Here is a 17,620-nt window from a genome sequence, read left to right on the forward strand (position 1 = left end):
AAGGTGGTTTGACCTCTGGGTTTCCAACTGACCAACATTAATTTAGTTTCTGTTTTGAAGTCAGTAACAGAACAAAAAAATCTCAGATGCAATTTTTGTAACTAATGTGTTTTGCCCATGCTTTTATCAAAGACTCAATACAATCAGGGTCACTATGTCACACTTAGGTCACACTTGGCATTCAGATGCAAATTTCTGATTCTAGAATGCTGAGTGCATCAATTTCTAGTCATTATGAAGTCTGTTATCTCTTCAAATACTCACAAATAAGTGATACACTCACTGAAGTTCATGAAATATGTTCAAGATAAATTATAATTATATAAATTAAGCTTTGTCATCAGCCTTAAGAATTAAGCATCTTTCATAAATGACATGTTTGTTTTTATTTATTGAGGTATAGGGACCTGATTTTTGGACCTTAGCCTAGAGGTGTCAAACTGGCACACACACACACCCCACCGAATGCGTCATGCACTGACCACACCCACCCCAGCTCCGCAAAGGGAAAAATGTGATGGTAATGTGACACTGCGAGTTTGACACCTCTACCTTAGCATGACACTAAAAAAATTATAAGCTAATTATAGGGTACTTAGCAGGCTTTCGAGGAATCAAAGATTTTATTTACAAAAGAAACAGTTAAATTGCAGGGAAGGCTGATATGGCAAAATGAAACAATCTGTTTACAAGGAATAACTCTGTATTTAAATACAAAGTTATTTCTCATAAATGGATACATATTTAATGCATGCATGGTTTGCCATAAACTCAGCGAATGATAAACCTAATAAACTTCTAGTAGCAACAGTTTCCAAAGGACAGACAAATCCTAGTTTGGAATACAGTTACATTGAATCTCTTTTGTATCACTTTGGAAATAAGGAATGCTCTCTGCCTTGAGATCTTAGTATTTATGGCCAGTATGTTTCATGCATTTTGGGAAGCTGCTAACCACTGGATAAGATAGCTTTCAAGGCTGGTAGTCTTATTTGTATTGGTACTGATTCAAAATTATAAGAAGCCATTCCTCAATATTGTGTTAACTTCCCAATAGTGGTGGCCCTCCCAGAGAGATTTCTTAGACTAAAGTCTAAGCAGATGAATTCTTTACAGAAAAATTTGCAGATGTTAATTCACAATGTAGTTTGTAATTTTGAAAATTAGAAAAGTCTGAACTAATTACATGGATAAAATAGAAGATAGTGGTGTAAAAATTAGATTTAATTCAAACTCTAATCATCCACTTAATGGGATTTAGTGAGTGGGCCTCAAACTGTCAATCACAAGGGAAATAAATGGGGGGGGGGAACAGCTGCAGAATGGGACTTGTTACATGGATAAAGCTTCCATTTAATTTGTTCTCTAAAGAAATAGTATTTCACACACTTTATATTGTGTGAAACAAGTACATCTGGTTTAGTATGAGGTAGCTTTAACAGATGTAATTATCTTGCATAAATCAAATACTGTATATTAAGACCTGGGAATCTTCTGAAGAGACTATTTCCCTATAATCATTTGTATAGCAGTAAGTATATTTGGTATACATGTTTAGGATTATACCCTCGCAGCACATTCCTTTACATAATTTGCAATGTTATTGAACAAAAGAGGCCTCAATCGCAATTTAGTTGGTGTAGGATTGCAGCCTTCTGCTTTCTTTCCTGCAAGAGGTGCCATTGCGCTGCTTTATCCGTTAGCATTCCCGTTTCGGGGGTAGCAGTTCTTGGAACACCCGTTTTGTAAGCAAAAGATTTCGATTCCATCCAGGTAGACACACACACACACACACACACACACACAGAGTGGAGGTAGAAATGATCGCACGACTGTCAGCTACTGGCGACTTTATATCTAATGGAGGAAAAAATGACTGTGACGTGACCGAAGGAAGGAGAAGGCACCGAAGAGGCAAATTTTCAATTGTTATCGATCACTTCCGAAGTCGCCTCCTTCGCTCACCTCCTCGGCCATTTCGCTTTCATCTATAATATATACTGCACTCCTTATTTCTATGAGCTCAATCACTTCCGGCATCTCTATGACCCTGACGGGAAAACGCCTGGATCCTCTCTAGGCTTCTGTTTCTATGGGAGCATCCGAACCGCTGCATTACACTTTCTCCTCTTACTCCCTGTCCCTCCCTCCCTACTGCCTCGGGCGCCAAAGCTCCGCTTATGAATCATCCTTCTTCATTAGTGCCCACTCACATCTCTATGCCTCTTCACTTCCGGCCTCCAAGCTCCAGTCCGCCGGTTCCGCTTGTTCCTCTCTCTCCGGTGCAGACAAAAAAAAAGAGAGAGAGAGAGAGAGTGAACGTCTCTCAAAACATCCGTCCGCTCTCCTGCTCCCTCTATGATATCTTCTTAAAGCCATCTCGTCATCCTTCTCCAACGAGTGGGCAGGGGCAGGCTCGTGATTCCTTCTTCCTCTCTCCTTTGGATCGTACCAAGCTGGAGCCGAGCCGGGGGGGCGGCGGGGGAGGGAAGATGGCGCAGGCCTTGTCCGAAGAGGAGTTCGAGCGCATGCAGGTGCGTCTGACTCTGGCTGGAGGGGTAGGGGTGGGGGCGGGCGGAAAAACAAGAGACGCCGTCGGAGACCCGTGAAGCATCCTCGGACGGGAGTGAGGGAAGAGACGCGCCTTGGAGGAGCGGGCTCCGGGAAGCTTTTCCAGCAGAGAGTGTGGCGAAGGGTCGGGGGTGCAAAGGCAAGAGGAGGGGGCGCAATGTCCCAAGAGCTGTGCATGGGGGCGCATCTTTTTTGCGCGGGGGTGGGTGGGGGCTGCTCCCCATGCGGCTGGAGCAAAACCGACGTTTCGGTAAGGAGCGGGGAGCCCTCCGCAGCTGCTTTCCTAAGTTCCCTACGCCTGTTCTCCGCAGTCGTGCTTCGAACCTTTATGGGGACGCATCGGCGCTCGTTTAAAGCGCCCGAAGCCAGCCTTGGCCCCCAGCTGGTCTGCTTGGATTACACTTCCCAAGATCCCTCCTCAAGGGCAGCTTCTGGAAGTTGTAGTGGCTGAGCCCATCGGGAGGACAGAGAGGGTGGGAGGCTGCCTTGGGAACTCATTCATTCATGAATAGGTGGGTGGGTATTGACTAGCTGGTCCCCAGGGCTTGGAACGGAGCCGCCACCCCGCTTGAGGTCGGCGTTGAGCCTTGGTTTGGTATTGCGTTTCCTCACTTTTGCTCTCCGCCCCCACCCCTGCCCGCCTCCACAGATGCGGAACTGGCGCTAGTCATCCCACTACTGGGGTGACCTAAAGGAAAATGGGGCTGGTGTCCCTTTAGGGGAGACTGTATAAGAGAAGAAATTTTCCCAGAGACAGTTCCTCCCCCTCATCCCCGGGCATTACAAACTCTGCTTCTCAGCATCTCTCCTTTTGCAAATGTGTTAAAGAAGCTCTGCTCTTTGAATTGTATTTGTTAAGCTTTAACAAACCTGGTATAACATCTGAGTGTTTCAGATTACAAATCCCAATCACAGAGCCCATAGAGATAGCAGTTGAACATATTGGGTGTGTGCACCACATTGTGAAAGTCTATATAGAGGAAAATACGTACAGACACACCTACCCACGCACCTACTCAGAGTTGCATTACTGTGTATTGTTTTCAAGGTTGACCGAGGATCCATTTCAGCTCATTTCTGCAAGTGAAGTAGTGTCGTTTTTCTCTCTCTTGCCTTTACACCTTTTCCAGGTGTAACATAAACATGATAAAAAGTGAATAGTGTTCCCCATTTCAAGGTGTATTGAATACATCAAGATCATATATTCCATCCCTCTCTTTTATTTCTCTTCTTGTGATCACAGATTAAACTCTTCAGAGTATAAATGTTTACTGATCCTTATTTAATCTTTTGTGCCTGATTGAAAATTCCACAAGTGAAAGAGTTGATCAGTTTTGTTATCAGGATAATAGTCACCTTGGTGAGATGGACAGTGTAGAAATTTAATAATATTTTTTAAAATTCAGCATATGTGGACACTAATTTTTTGCAGTGCCATGTGGAACTTGGCCAATTACTTGCTTCCTTATTATTTGTTCAAACAAATACTTTACGTCAGGTAAGTTTTTGATACCTGCAGAGTTATTTGCAACTCCCTGTTAATAGGACTATCTGAAAGTCCAATTGCCTCTTGAAAAAGCACCTTTGAGACAACCATGACCCGGATGACTGAAAATCTCCATAGACTCTCAGTTAATACTTAATTTTTGTTTGGTGCTGAAGTACAAATATCTTTATGGAGAGAAAAAGCAGGTTAATATGGATTTTTTTTCACATGTTCAGCACAACTTGAAAATTTCTGATGTTCTGAGGAGAGTGCAGAATTAGAGCAGAGATATTAGCTGTCTTAAATCACTGCAACAACTAACCATTGTGATTGCCAGCCCAGAATTAGAAATATGATGTATTGATGGTAGATGCTGCTGCAGCGGGTTTGGCAGAAGACACTTTTGGAGTGTAGTTTTCAAGGCCTTAGAAGGGTAGAAGAATAAGTGGGGAAAATAAATCCCCCTATGGAATTTACAAGTTTTATAGATCACAATACAAGGCAATAGAAACTTTTCTATTTGCATCCTCTTTCTCCAACTCTTAAAAGCCAGTCTGATTCACTGGATGAATTTTGGATAACTGGGTTCAAAGCCCTCTCAGTAATGGCACTTCTGGATTAATATTTATTTCATTTTGTCAGTCAAGAATAATACAGAGTTATTTTAAAAGTAATTAAGAATTAGTAGCAATGTTGCTCACAATTTGCAAAAGACTCATAAACGCTGCATCTCAAACAATATACGTTCTGAACCCAAGCTTTGAAATGAACTGCTGGGTTTCCTGACCTCAAGAGTAAATCTCCTTCGTGGCTTTAGCTCAGTTCTTTGGCTTGACTTGGCAGTGATTCCCAGACTTGGTTCAACTAGATTAGAATATTTTTTGTAGTCAGGAGTAAAGCCATGCAGAACTGACATTACCCGCTGTCACTCTTGTATGTGCAACTTCGGAATTAGTGGATATGTGGCATAGTACTTGAGGGCCATGAAGCTGAGCAGCCATTTCTGTTGAAGAAGCTGCTGGCTCCTGCCTTAATCCTGCGTAGTCATCTGTATGATGTTTCTTGGTGAGGTTGGTTAAAATCTTTTTTCTTTCTCTTGGTAGGCCCAGTTATTAGAACTTCGAACGCAGAACTACCAGCTCTCTGATGAACTCCGCAAGAACACAACCGGTAAGACTTTCTCCTCAGTTCTACTTCCCGAGTAATCCTGGGATCTGAGCCATTATATTATGTACCCAATGTGAAAGCATCAAAATGTCTGCACATATTCATATATGCTTATGTTTGCATATGGTTGTGCTGGTTCAGTCATACTGGTTTAGCATGACTCTTGCAAAATCTGAAATTCAGGGGAAAGGCGTAGTAGAAAGAAAGCAGTGAATGAATAGCTATGAAAAGTTACAAGAAATAGTTAGAATACAATATTGGCCATTGAATTCAGTTCCTATTTAAAAGAAATGGCTTTCTCAGCGATTTGATTGGGAAGTTATTTCTGAAGATGCACAGACAATGTATGATGAAACCTTAGGAGTAGACAGATTGCCAAAGAAGCTTTCCTGTGGTTTGAGAATAAGGCTTTGGTGCCTATTTAGCGGCACATCCCCCCACACGAAGAGCAAAAGCAGAATAAAGTTCTCAGGAATTTGGCCAACTTATATTTATTCTGGCTCAGAAAACAACTGTAAAAACATTCACCTCTTTTCCTCCTTCCTTGTATCTTCTCTGGCTCTTGGAGAGGAAATAAGATTTCGTTTAGTCTTTTGTTGTTGTTCTTGTTATTCCTTTATTGCTTCTCCCATCTTTAATAGGACTATGTTCTCTGCATCATTTTGAAGGCATAAAAAGTTTTTAAAAATCTTTCTCAATTTGTAATTAAAATGTTCTCTTGTTTATCTTGTTGCAATACTTCTCCAAGTCTGATGTGTCTTTTATTTTGGTGCTCACAAGGCCAAGCAAGCATGCATAATTGCATAATTCTGCATAATTCTTTTACATTTGGCAGACTGATAGACCTGAGGGCTAGTAGCAGACTTTTAAGTACACATTCAAAAAAATAAGAATGATCGGAAGTTCAGGATTAGATACCATATTTCATACCTTATCCTACAGGTTCAGGATGGCAAAAGATAGGTGTTCTGTTTCTATAATATTTTCCTAATTGTGATTTGTTTTTCTCTTGATTTTTTTAGAATTAAATGGGCTCCGACAACGGGTCTCCTATTTAGACAAGGAATTTGCTAAGGCTCAGAAGGTAAAGTGAGATTCTTTAATGGAATAATACAGTTACATTAGCCTAAAATGTAATTTTCCTTTGAGGGCAATATCACCAAGGTATCACAGAACACTAGTGGATATTTCTTGATTTTTATACTGCACTCTGGATAAAACTAACTAAAAAACTCACAGGTATTAAAAATTGTGATACCAACTCCTTATATTCTCTTTTACATTCAAATATTTTAAGTTTAAAAAAATGTACAATAATAATTGTAGACAATCTTCTCTCATATTACATTCCCATTCCTAAATGGTGAAAGGAAACAACTGGGTTCTTAAAAGAGTTAAACAAATTCAAAAGCTATGATTACAGGAGTTTGTAATCATTCTTTAGAGGATCTATGAGTGTAAACAATAAGGATTGTTTATGTCAGAATTTCATATAATTGGCACTGTGTCTAAATCTTATTGGTGCTTGGTTAACAATTTTCTCTCTTTCACAGGCTCTGAATAAGAGTAAAAAAGCTCAGGTAAGGCATCAGTCTATAGCATCAATTGCCATGTTAAATTCAGTCCTGCCTGGATCCAGACTATCTGCCATCACTCATTTCTAATATTTTTGTTTTGTCTCTCTGCAAGTCTTCCTTTTCTTCTCCCAGATAACTTCAACTGCCACCCCCACCCCCCCGCCCCCTTGCAGGCCAGATTTAAGCACCCTGCAGGCTGGAAACAGCACATGGGCCTTGAGTTTGACACCCCTGGTATAAGCAATCTAAGTCAAATGGGGCAATCTTAGTTCTCTGGTTTTGCCTGCCATCTAGTGGAAGGAAGTGAACCTTGCAGTGATTATGTGTGTGGGGTCTCATGCAATTTTGTTGACTTTTTAGGAGGTGGATGCACTTCTTAGTGAAAATGAAATGCTTCAGGGAAAACTGCATAGCCAAGAGGATGACTTCAGGCTGCAAAATAGCACTCTCATGCAGGAGCTCTCCAAGGTACTGGACTAATGTTCTCTTTGCAGTGCCACCAGGGTCATGCCAGGGGGTGCTGTGTGACACGAAATAGCACTGCTGATTAACCACGCAGAATTCTAAGCTAGAATTCCAGAACCATAGAGTTGGAAGGAATCGTTTAGGCAGGTACACTCAACCATCTGGCTAGTGCCGAAATCCAAAGTCTAGTATCTTAGCAAATGGCTATCCAGCCTTGCTTTGAAAACAACCAGATCTTCAAAACATGGTTACAAAACTGCGGGATCCACATTCAAAATCAAAGCAGAATAAATTAGGACTGTGCAGGGCTTCAGACTCAGTTGCCAAACAGTTTACGGGAGGGCACAGGTGTGCAGATGTAACCTGTCCTGAGCCCCTTAAAGCAGCTGCTCTCTTCCCCAGGATTGGTTCTGAGAAAAGATCTTGCAAAGGTGCTACAGAGAAGTGCTAAGTTCACTCTCCTATGTCCTTCAAAACACATTTTGCACATTGAATCTAAAATGTTGCTCAGCATATTTAACTACTTATATAGTTTAATACTTTTAAACCAGCATCTTCAGTTCAAGTCTCAGAGGTTTTCTTTTCTTCCATGGTTCATCTTATCTTTTCTAATCATTGCTTCTGTTTGTTACCACAGCTGGCTCAAAGCAAATACTATATATAAAGTCTGGGTGGGAGGAATACCAGCCTTCAGCTCCTCAACAAGCTTCCTTGTGCATGTGAAGAATTTTTTTTTCCTTGTCTTTCACCCTAGTTTGCCTATCAATTGACAAGTCAAGTTACTGCAAAAAATAATAACAATAATCTTTTTCCTTCCACTCTCACAATGTGGTATTTGAGTCACTTGTGTGGTATTAAAAAAGCATTCTGAGTGGGAAGCTTTTCTTAGCAACCGCTGTTTGCATGCTTATTGAGTTTGGAAAAATGCAGGCTGATCAGCGGGGGGTGGGGGGGATCTTTCCATGCATTTGTTGTGATTATTAGATTGCTTCTAGTTCATTAAATCAAAGCCATTGAAGAGGGGAAGGATCACTACATCCTTTGTAGTCAACTCTAAAGAGAAGTGGTCTCCAACCTTTCCACTTTGGCAGCCTGGCAGAATGTGTGTTTGTGTGTGTGTGTAAGGTGCACGCGTATGTGCTCAGCCCACCACTTGCGCTAATGGAGCTGAGCGTGTGAGGAGGCATGCAAGCACAAGCTCCACTTGCGTGAGCGGTGAGTACTCATGCTCGAAGCTCCATTAGCGCAAGTGGAGCTTCACGCCCAAGCACAAGTGCTCTCCACTCAAGCGCCCATCCCTCACATGACCTAGTTTCCAACAGGCCATGCCCCAGTAGTGGGCTGTGGCCTGGGGGTTGGAGACCCCGCACACTCTTGGGACTTATTTGGGGAGCTGGGATAACAAATGCTTTTTCTTGCCATGATGATCAGGGATCAGATGCAGACCAATTTCCCTCAGGTGGATCACCTGTGTTTTTGTTCAGTGTTCTGGGAAATGTATTTACTCACTGAAATCCAGTCCTTTGGTTTTTCAAATGCAGCTGTGCTCGCAGATTGAGCAGTTGGAGAAGGATAATCAGATTCTTCGGGAAGGGAAGACCGCATTAGCCAGCGAAGGGGCGTTCCCAGCCAGTCCCGTGGATGGCGAGCTGTTAAGGCTACAGGCAGAGAATTCTGCCCTGCAGAAGAACATGGCAGGTAGCATTCTTGCTGACATACAAGTGTGGGGGCTCTTAATTGAAGTTTGGAAAGTCCAAGGAATTGGACAGGGGGAAGGTTGGCAAGGTGGAGCACTCTAGAGCAACCTTCCCTAAACATGGGCCTCTGCTGAGACTTCGTGGCATCAAATCCACACAGCACAATGGGGAAGATTGCCTGCAAGCTGATCCGATCCTTCAGCCTGGCAGTTGTTCTCAAGGGGTGCCTGCTGTATGGCCCCGCCTCCACGTGCCATGAATAGGCCAGAATGTGCAAATGTTGGAGCTGAGTAGGGGACAAAGCTAAGATCTACAGCCAAGTCATGGAAGGAGGCAATAGAAGTGTAAGTTCAAGGAAGATAATTGCTGAGAAAGCAAGAAACAGCAGGAAATCCAATAGGCTGGACTCTTTGTCTTTGTCCTTTTAAGAGTTTTAATTGGGGCTGATTGCCAATTTGCTAACAATTGGCTAATCAGCCAATTGCTTACTTTTTATGAGAAGAACTGGAATCTGGGAAGCATCTTCTAACAAGTCCTTTTGGATGCAACATAAAAAGGAAGTAACTTTTTTTAAAAAAGAAGACTGCAGTAAGTTTCCCGTATAATCATTCACCAATGATGTGGAGGATTCAATGAGCCTTCATCAGTCATGTGAGGACTTGGAAAATACTGTTTGCAGAATAAAGTATGACTTATAATCAGAGTAGGTAACATTCTTGTGACTGTAGCCCACACTTTTATTTTCTTTTTGTTTCAAGGGCTCATAGTAGATGAAAAGTTGCAGTATTACACAGTAATACTGATCATTGGTTGCCCTCTCCCCTCTTTGGAAGAGCTTTATAGCTCCTGCTGCTTTAAGAAAGTTCAAAACATTCTCAAAGATCCATCTTATCCTGGGAACTCTTTTTTCAACTATTACCATCTGGCAGACGGTACAGGATAATAAAAACAAGAACAAATCTGCTGAAAAACAGCTTCTATCCCAGGGCAGTAGCTCTTTTGAATTCAACTGTATACTGCAATATTAATGCGATATCAGGGGTTTTCAATTCAATGTGTGGGGTGTGATGTGTGTTTGTGTTTATTTTCATAGTCATAAATTGTACACTGAAGATGGTATTTAATTTTATTGTACAAGGTGCAATGGCAATAAAGTAAACTAAACTGGAAAGTCAGCTATTATGTATTTGTATTTCTAGCTTTAATGAAAGCTACTGAACATCATATGACTATTACTGGGTGCTTTGTCTCAGGATTTTATCAGCAGATTTGAAAGAGGGAGGGCTGTTCCGGGCTGGGAAAAGAGTTTGGGAGACAAAGTTGATCCCTGGGCCTTAAAGTGCCCATCCTTGATTTAAAAAATCATTATTTTTCAAACTTGGCAACTTTACAATGGGTGGACTTCACTTCTAGGATTTTCCAGCCATCTAGAATTGTGGGTCCATACGTCTTAAAAGTTGCCAAGTTTAAAAAAAAAAAAAAAAACCCCACAGATTTAAAAGGGATACAGAAGACGGAATCTGTGGCCTGCTCAGAATGGGTGACCCTTGTTCTGCAGCTTTACAGGAACGCTATGAGAAGGAAGTAGTAGCCCGGCAAGCAGAAAACCGAGGTGGTGGGAAAGGCGATGGTTCTCCGGATCCTTGTTCCACTGTGCCAGAGACGACTTCGGAACAGCCGGCGTTTGACAGTGACGGTAGTGGTGCCATTTCCCAGCAGCTTCTTTTGGAAGTCGAACTGAGATTGCAGACCGAGAGGGAGGAGAAAATACTGCTGAAGGAGCAGCTGCAGAGCCTCGAGGTAAGAAGGACTCCTGGATATTTGTCCTCCTTTGCCAATGTTGGTTTTTGCCTCGGTTGGAGGCTGCAGCTATTGGGAAGTAGTCCGTAAGGGAGCAGGGAGTTATTCCTCACTGCACATAAAACGCAGCTATTTCAAAGGAGATGGAAGACAGCAGAACGTTCTGACCTCAGTATTGACCTTCAGGATATGAGAAGAAATCCCATGCAGAGACTGAGGAGGTTGTGTTTCCATGGGATGTGGTCAAACGTTGTCCACTCTCAGCATTTCTCACCACAGGCTCTGCTGGTTGGGGTTCCCGCGACTGGCAACTTGGTGGCCTCTCAGCGGACCATAGACTCCTTGCTCCAGATTGAATTTCTCCATCTCCATCCCGGCCCTAGAGTCCCAAGTAGCAGAGAAGCGCTTGTCGCCCAGTTGCCCTGGCTTATACTAACTGGATTTGCATACGAAGCTTGCACTTTAGTCACTTCTCGCTTGGATTACTCTCATGTGCTACTTGGGGCTGCCCTTGAAGTTCATCCAGAAGTTGTACCTGGTTCATCATGCAGCAGTACTCAGTTCTGAAGAGCTTGCAATTCACTTGTATTAACACTGCTGCTATATGAGTTTCACTGGCTTCCAGATGCAGTTCTGGGTGCTGGTTGTCATGTTGAAAGACCTGATGGCCCAGGGCGAGGTTATTTTTAGGACAGATAAGGTGGGCACCTCCAGCTCTCTTCTTTTAAATGTTGCCGTCTGGAGGGACCTTGGAGGCACTTCTCTTTTTGTGGCTTTCATGGTCCTTTGGAACAGCTTCTTCCCTGAGATACGGAGGGCCCCAGATTCTGGAGGACTGTGACATCCTGGCTCTTCACTCAGGCATTGGGCTAGGGCGATAGTGAGACCAGTAGATCTGGATATTGTGGGATATTGTGGTACCATGGCAGGATATATGATTAGTTCTTTGCGGGGGAAGCAGGTCTGTGGATTTCTATTTGTCTGTTTTTATGGAATGTTGCTGTGAGCTGTCCATGATTATAACATGTGAAATATAAGCAGTCATATGCATTTTCTAACAATATAACTAAATCACATTGAATTAGAAATGTGCTGATCTAATATAATGGTTACTAGCAAAATGACCAGTGTTAGCATAGCAGGGAATGTTTCAGTAAAGAATATTATACAGACTTGAAAGCAGGAAAGGATTCTGGAAACTCTGGTTCATAGTGATTTGTCCTTTGTCCCCAAGTGCAGGCCTTTATTTTTATTTTTCTTTCCAGAGGAGTGAATGGTGAACTTTTGGTTGCCTAGTATACAGTAAATGATGCCCAGCATGCTGGTTTCTGAACTAGAAAACCTATACGTTGCCTCTTCCTTGGCTCACCACTGCCCTAAAATGGGTGTTGTCTTATAGAACCACTTGGTGGAATTGTTCAAAACGATTGCCAGATCAGTGAATGACTTTAAATGTGTTTGCCTCTCCTTCCCCTCCTACAGGTATCCAAGACAACAGAGACCTCCCGCCTGCAGCAAGAGCTCTCCAAGGTAAGAGGGAGAGAACGAGAGAGAGAGAGAGAGAGAGAGAGATTTGTATGGCTGGTCAACATTCTCAGGAGACTGTTGGGTGGGTAGGAGAGCGAGGATTGCTGGCAGGAACTTACAGCTTTTTCTCTCTTATGCAGCTTATGGAGAAGCTTAAGAAGAAGCAAGAGAGGTAGGTTTTGTGGGTGGGGAGGGGAGCTTGGTCATATTGGGATAAGGAATGGGGTTTACTCCTAGATAGATAGATAGATAGATAGATAGATAGATAGATAGATAGATAGATAGATAGATAGACTGAATAACTTTATTGTCACTTTGAATGTACATTAATTGGCATACATTAAAATGAAATTACATACAGCTCTCAAAGGGTCACCATCTTCAATATATACTACCTAAACATGACTAAATAAATACCGTGTTTCTCATATAATAAGGCTGGGTCTTTTTTTTGAGCCCCGAAAAAATGGCTAGGCCGTCTTTTCAGGGGTGACAGTTCCCCCCCCCTTGCATCTTCGGGCGGGCAGCGACGGCTTGGATGTTGACCTCGGCATTGGTGGGGCACTTCGTATCGGGGTCAATGCAGGCAGCACCATATCCGGGTGTGCAACAAAAGTACTTCCTAACGGCAAGCCCCCCCCACCATTCCCCCCCATTTCGCATGGTTTAATATAGGCCTTAATTTGGGGGGAGGGGCTTAATTTCATTTCATGCCTATAAAACATGCTGGGACTTCCTATTGGGGGAGGCCGTATTGTTGGAGAAACAGGGTAAATAAACAAAAAATTATGCATATACCCACATATATTATATGACACAGAGAAACAACACAGTCTAGTTTGGATGTATACCTGTACATGGCGAGAAAAATGAATCTCGTGAGTTTACCAGATGGATGGCATAGGGAAGAAAGATGTTACAGAACCTGGAAGTCCTACTAGAAGTTCTTTGAAACCTCCTCCCAGAGGGGAGCAACAGAACTGTTAGAGCAGAATTACAGAGCAGAATTAGCTAGACAGGCTTCCACCTGCTTGATTGCTGTTCCTGTTCCAAGTGAAAGTTTGCCATCATCTCAAGAGGTTTGAATGAATTCTCTCCACTGGCGAGAGAATGTTAATACGTTCTGCAGGGCGGCTTCCCTTTGGGAACCAGTTTTGGCCTCTCTCCTATTCTGTGTTTTAACTTCTCCCCATTTTGGCGTCTCTGCCTCTCCCTTTTAGCTTTGTGCGGCTTCAGACGGAAAAAGAAGCTCTCTACAATGACAGCAGGTATGGGCTGAGCAATCTGGAATTTCACCCTCTGCGCCAGGGCAACAGTGCCCTTTTCACATGTTTGAGATGCATCGGGTGGCTGGAGTAGAGCTCTCCAAAGGACACTGGAAGCCAGGGTTTTAGGAAGGGAGGGAGGGGGAGAAACAACAGGAGGAAGCTGGAGAGCTGAAATCCACCACCAGTATTACAGGCCAGGTCATCAGAAAACCACCGCAGTGTGAAAGCGTTACATAAAGTCTGGCAAGATGATCCCTATGGGAATCCGCTGAGCAAGCCAGTTGATGGCGCGGAATGAATTGCACTCATGCCTGAGAGGTCTGAAGTGGGCCCAATTAAGTAAGTAGAAAGCCTTGGGACTCTTTCTCCTTCTTCCCAGCCTCTTGAATGATCATTGGCCCCATTTTCATGGCATTTATTTAAGCCATGCAATGCGGCCTTCAGATACTATATTTGATATAACAAATTACATTCATAATAAAATAGCAGGCTACATTCTAGCCGAACAAAGCTATATAATACAATGTGAGTAGATGAGACAGAACCTCTAAGCTCAAGAACTATTTTTGAACTATTACCATCTGGCAGACAGTACAGAATATTGAAAACAAGCACAAATAGGCTGAAAAACAACTTCTATCCCAGGGCAGTAGCTCTTTGGTGCAGTGTTGCGGGTTTTCAGTTCGATGTGTGGAGTGAAGGATGTGTGTTTGTATTCATTTTCGTGGTCACGATGTGCACTGAAGATGGTGTTTGATTTCGTTGTACAAGGTGCAATGACAATAAAGTAAACTAAGAATGCCAGTGCATCTCTCCCCTGTTTAGCAGAAACAAATGATCTGTGTAAAGCAGACCTTGATCCAGAATAGATTAGACACATGTGCATAATTTAGATCCAGTGTTGTGCCTCTTAGCTAACCTTGAATGGTCTTGAGTGCTGTGCAAACTTAGCCTTAATTACAGTTTGGATGGGGGACCATCTGGGAGGCTCAGAGCTGCTGGCCAGATTTCAGCATTGAATTAATAGAGTACTTTAGAAGAAGGCAGTGGCAAGCCACTTTCGTTACACTCAGGTGGGATGCAAATATTTTTACTACCGGTTCTATGGGCATGGCTAGGTGGGAGTGACTAGGTGCACATGGCCATGTGACTGGGTGAGCATGGCTTCTTCTTTTTTTTGCAGCAACACTCCCCCTCCGTGCTCCATTTTTTTTGCCTCCTGGGCCTTAGGGAAGTCTCCTGAGCAAAGCAGTAAGACAGCTAGGGGGATCCTGGCGCAGCTGATCGTCAGAACAGCTGATCATCTGGAGGAAAAAAAAAGAAATACTGTAGGGAGTGACTGGGCAGAGAGGGGAGGGGCCAGCCACAGGCACGATTTCCTGGTTCTCTGAACTGCGCAGAATCGTTAACAACCAGTTCTACTGAATTGGTCCGAACCGGTAGAATCCCACCCCTGGTTCCATTGCTTAGAAAGCATGGATATATCCATGAAAGTCCCCAGAGTTGAGCATAGCTGAACAGTAGAGGTTCTTGCTTCTTTTTCTTGGAATTTGCATCAGCCGGGGTGCAGGTTTTAACCGAAAGTGAAAGTGGATTTGGGGCTGGAGCATTGGGCAGTAATGGTGTTAAAGTGCTTTTGCTGCAGTGGTGGGTGCTGAAGAGAAAGTGGAGAAAGAAGCCCATTCCTGGGAAGACAAACAATAAAGCTGGAAATGGGGATGAATGGATGAGATGGGAATGGAAAAGGCATATTTCCTGCAAGAGTAGAGTGGTGAAGAGAAGACAAGGAAACAATTACCCAAAGGCAACAGAGCAGCTTAAAGAGAAGAAAAACATTGTCTCTGAGTTCTCTCTCCTCTGTAAACAAATTTTCCCGTTCTCTGTTCAGGACCAAAATTGAGGAGATCCAACAACGGAAGGAAGAGGAACTCAAATCTCTGCAAGTTCGTAACCAGAAGCTTCAGCAGGAGCTCCAGTCCATTAACCAGGTAAAAGACGTTATTCCTTCTCCTCTATGTTCAGATTGAGTTACATTTAAGGCATGGCTGAAGAGACCCGATTCATCAGATTTAGAACTTTGCTCCATCAGCAAGGAAACCTCTTGATCGAAAGGGTTTAGTTTTATCAGTTGAGAGGCCTTGATGCAAAGCCTAGCTGTGTATTTACCCAGTTCTTTTCAGCTTTGGTTCTCTAATCCAGGGGTTCCTAACCCCCAGTCCGTGGACCAGCACCAGTCTGTGGCATGCCAGAAACAGGGCCATGGAAACAAGTGAAGCCCCGCCTGCAGGCTGCACACAAAACCACACCCCCTTCAGTCTGTGGAAAAACCTCTGAAAAGTTGGGGCCTGCTGCTCTAATCTGTACAGTTAGAGTAATTCTGGCCTTTCCGTTTCTAAAACATTGTTTCTGAACCTCAGCAATGTTAGATGTGTGGACTTCAACTCCCAGAATTCCCCCTGCCAGCAAGACCACACCTCTTAAGGTTGCTGAGATTGAGAAACACTGGTCTAAAGCAGGGTTCTCCAACCTTGGCCATTTCAAGACTTGTGGACTTCAACTCCCAGAATTCCTCAGCCAGTTTTGCTTTACTTTGCTGGCTGAGAAATTCTGGGAGTTGAAGTCCACAAGTCTTAAAGAGGCCAAGGTTGGAGACCCCTGGTCTAAAGCATGACTGGCTTGTCAGGGGTTAACTGCCACAATTTTTCCCAATGAAGTTTGAGAAATAGGACGGAGCTAGGGTTGTTTGCTTGTTTATAAATCATACGTATAGGTTGTCCCACTCGCCAGATAAATTTCTCCTATCTCATGGAACTATACTTCCTGAAATTTCTTGGAGGAAATGCCACAGACTTGTTAAAGTGGATAAAACATAAATAAAGCTAACAATAATGGGCCATTTGTTTCCTGTTCTAGAAAATAGGATTCCCTCCCCCTCTGTTTTCCCTAAGAAAGGGAAGAATCTATGGTTTTATCTTTTTAATGGTTCTGAGGTTTATTGATTCCACCTGATAATTTCCATGGGCATGGTTGTCTCCATCTCAGGTGTGATACTAGTGGAATTTAATGCAACAGTGAAATCCTCCCTTCATGTTCTTTCTCTGGTAAATGTGTTCCTTCTTTCTCAGGGCTTCTTGGAATTAAAGGACCAATTGCAGAGTGGTAAAAAAGAACATGAATTGGCCCTTCAGACTCTGCAGGACCAGGTGAATGCCTCTTCTACCTGTCTGCCCCCCCATCCCCCCACCCCCCTTTGTTAAGAATCTCTGATCTGCCTCAATTTATAATTTTGGTGAGATGTTTATTTTCTGATATTGTAGGCCTTTGTGGAGGATTGAATCTCTGTTTCTGCTTCAGGGGGTTGAGTTTATAGCTCCCATCATTCTGAAGTGGTATTGGGGTGCTGGAACTAATAGCATATGAAAGGCATATGCATATACACTTATGCCTGTTCTTGAAAGAAGATAATAAGTGTATTGTATCAGAAATAACAGTACCCAGAGAACTCCCTAAATGGATTCTAGTTTTGGTCACAGAGCTATATGGTTTCAATGTTTATTATAAGGCGATTCAGATTTGCCACCAAAGAAGCAGAATTATATGACTTGTATCAATCGTGCTATTTGAGTACGTTGACATTAGGAGTTCTAGACAATGTGGAATTCTGATTTTGCTTTTGTAGAAATGAACAAAGATTTGTTTTTCTAATGATAAAATGTACTCAAGTCATAAAAACTGGAGGTGTAGGACTTTTTGAAGTAAAAAAAAAAATCTGTGTTTGTTATTATGTTTTGTAATTTTTTCCTCTGCTACTGTGACATAGGTCAGCCCAAAGTCCTATAGATGGTTGAACCAAACTTCCCTAATTATTAATCCTCCCTGATCAATGGCCAAGTGATTGAGGCTAATAGGAATCTAAAACATTTAGAATGAATCATCTTAGTGAAGCCTGAAATGTTAAAAAGGAAGCCTTTGATCAGCTCTGGCAGATACACCTGTTGGATCAGAAGGTAATAAAGACAGCGCCTTATCTCTCAGCTAGACTTCTCTCATTTACTTTACATA

At 42.8% G+C, this 17,620-nt stretch overlaps 1 protein-coding gene across 5 annotated transcripts in view; it reads left to right on the top strand.

Moving 5' to 3' along the window:
* The first annotated feature begins 2,208 nt into the window (after positions 1 to 2,208).
* The window catches only part of GRIPAP1 (GRIP1 associated protein 1), a 68,944-nt gene continuing 53,532 nt past the window's right edge, over positions 2,209 to 17,620 (top strand). For 2 of the 5 annotated variants that reach the window (XM_026711509.2, XM_087925681.1), the window contains exons 1-12: positions 2,281 to 2,534; positions 5,161 to 5,227; positions 6,247 to 6,308; positions 6,778 to 6,804; positions 7,162 to 7,269; positions 8,808 to 8,964; positions 10,522 to 10,763; positions 12,246 to 12,293; positions 12,431 to 12,462; positions 13,511 to 13,558; positions 15,447 to 15,546; positions 16,684 to 16,761. In XM_026711509.2, coding sequence (XP_026567294.2) covers positions 2,493 to 2,534; positions 5,161 to 5,227; positions 6,247 to 6,308; positions 6,778 to 6,804; positions 7,162 to 7,269; positions 8,808 to 8,964; positions 10,522 to 10,763; positions 12,246 to 12,293; positions 12,431 to 12,462; positions 13,511 to 13,558; positions 15,447 to 15,546; positions 16,684 to 16,761 — 1,011 coding nt within the window. In that variant the 5' untranslated portion in view covers positions 2,281 to 2,492. Of the gene's footprint in view, positions 2,535 to 4,067; positions 4,264 to 5,160; positions 5,228 to 6,246; positions 6,309 to 6,777; positions 6,805 to 7,161; positions 7,270 to 8,807; positions 8,965 to 10,521; positions 10,764 to 12,245; positions 12,294 to 12,430; positions 12,463 to 13,510; positions 13,559 to 15,446; positions 15,547 to 16,683; positions 16,762 to 17,620 lie in introns of those variants that run through there. The other 3 variants (XM_087925683.1, XM_087925684.1, XM_026711510.2) reach the window with 2 other exon arrangements.

The sequence above is a fragment of the Pseudonaja textilis genome, chromosome 2, assembly GCF_049901715.1.
Source record: "Pseudonaja textilis isolate UNSWEBS1 chromosome 2, rPseTex1.2, whole genome shotgun sequence".
NCBI lineage: Eukaryota > Metazoa > Chordata > Lepidosauria > Squamata > Elapidae > Pseudonaja > Pseudonaja textilis.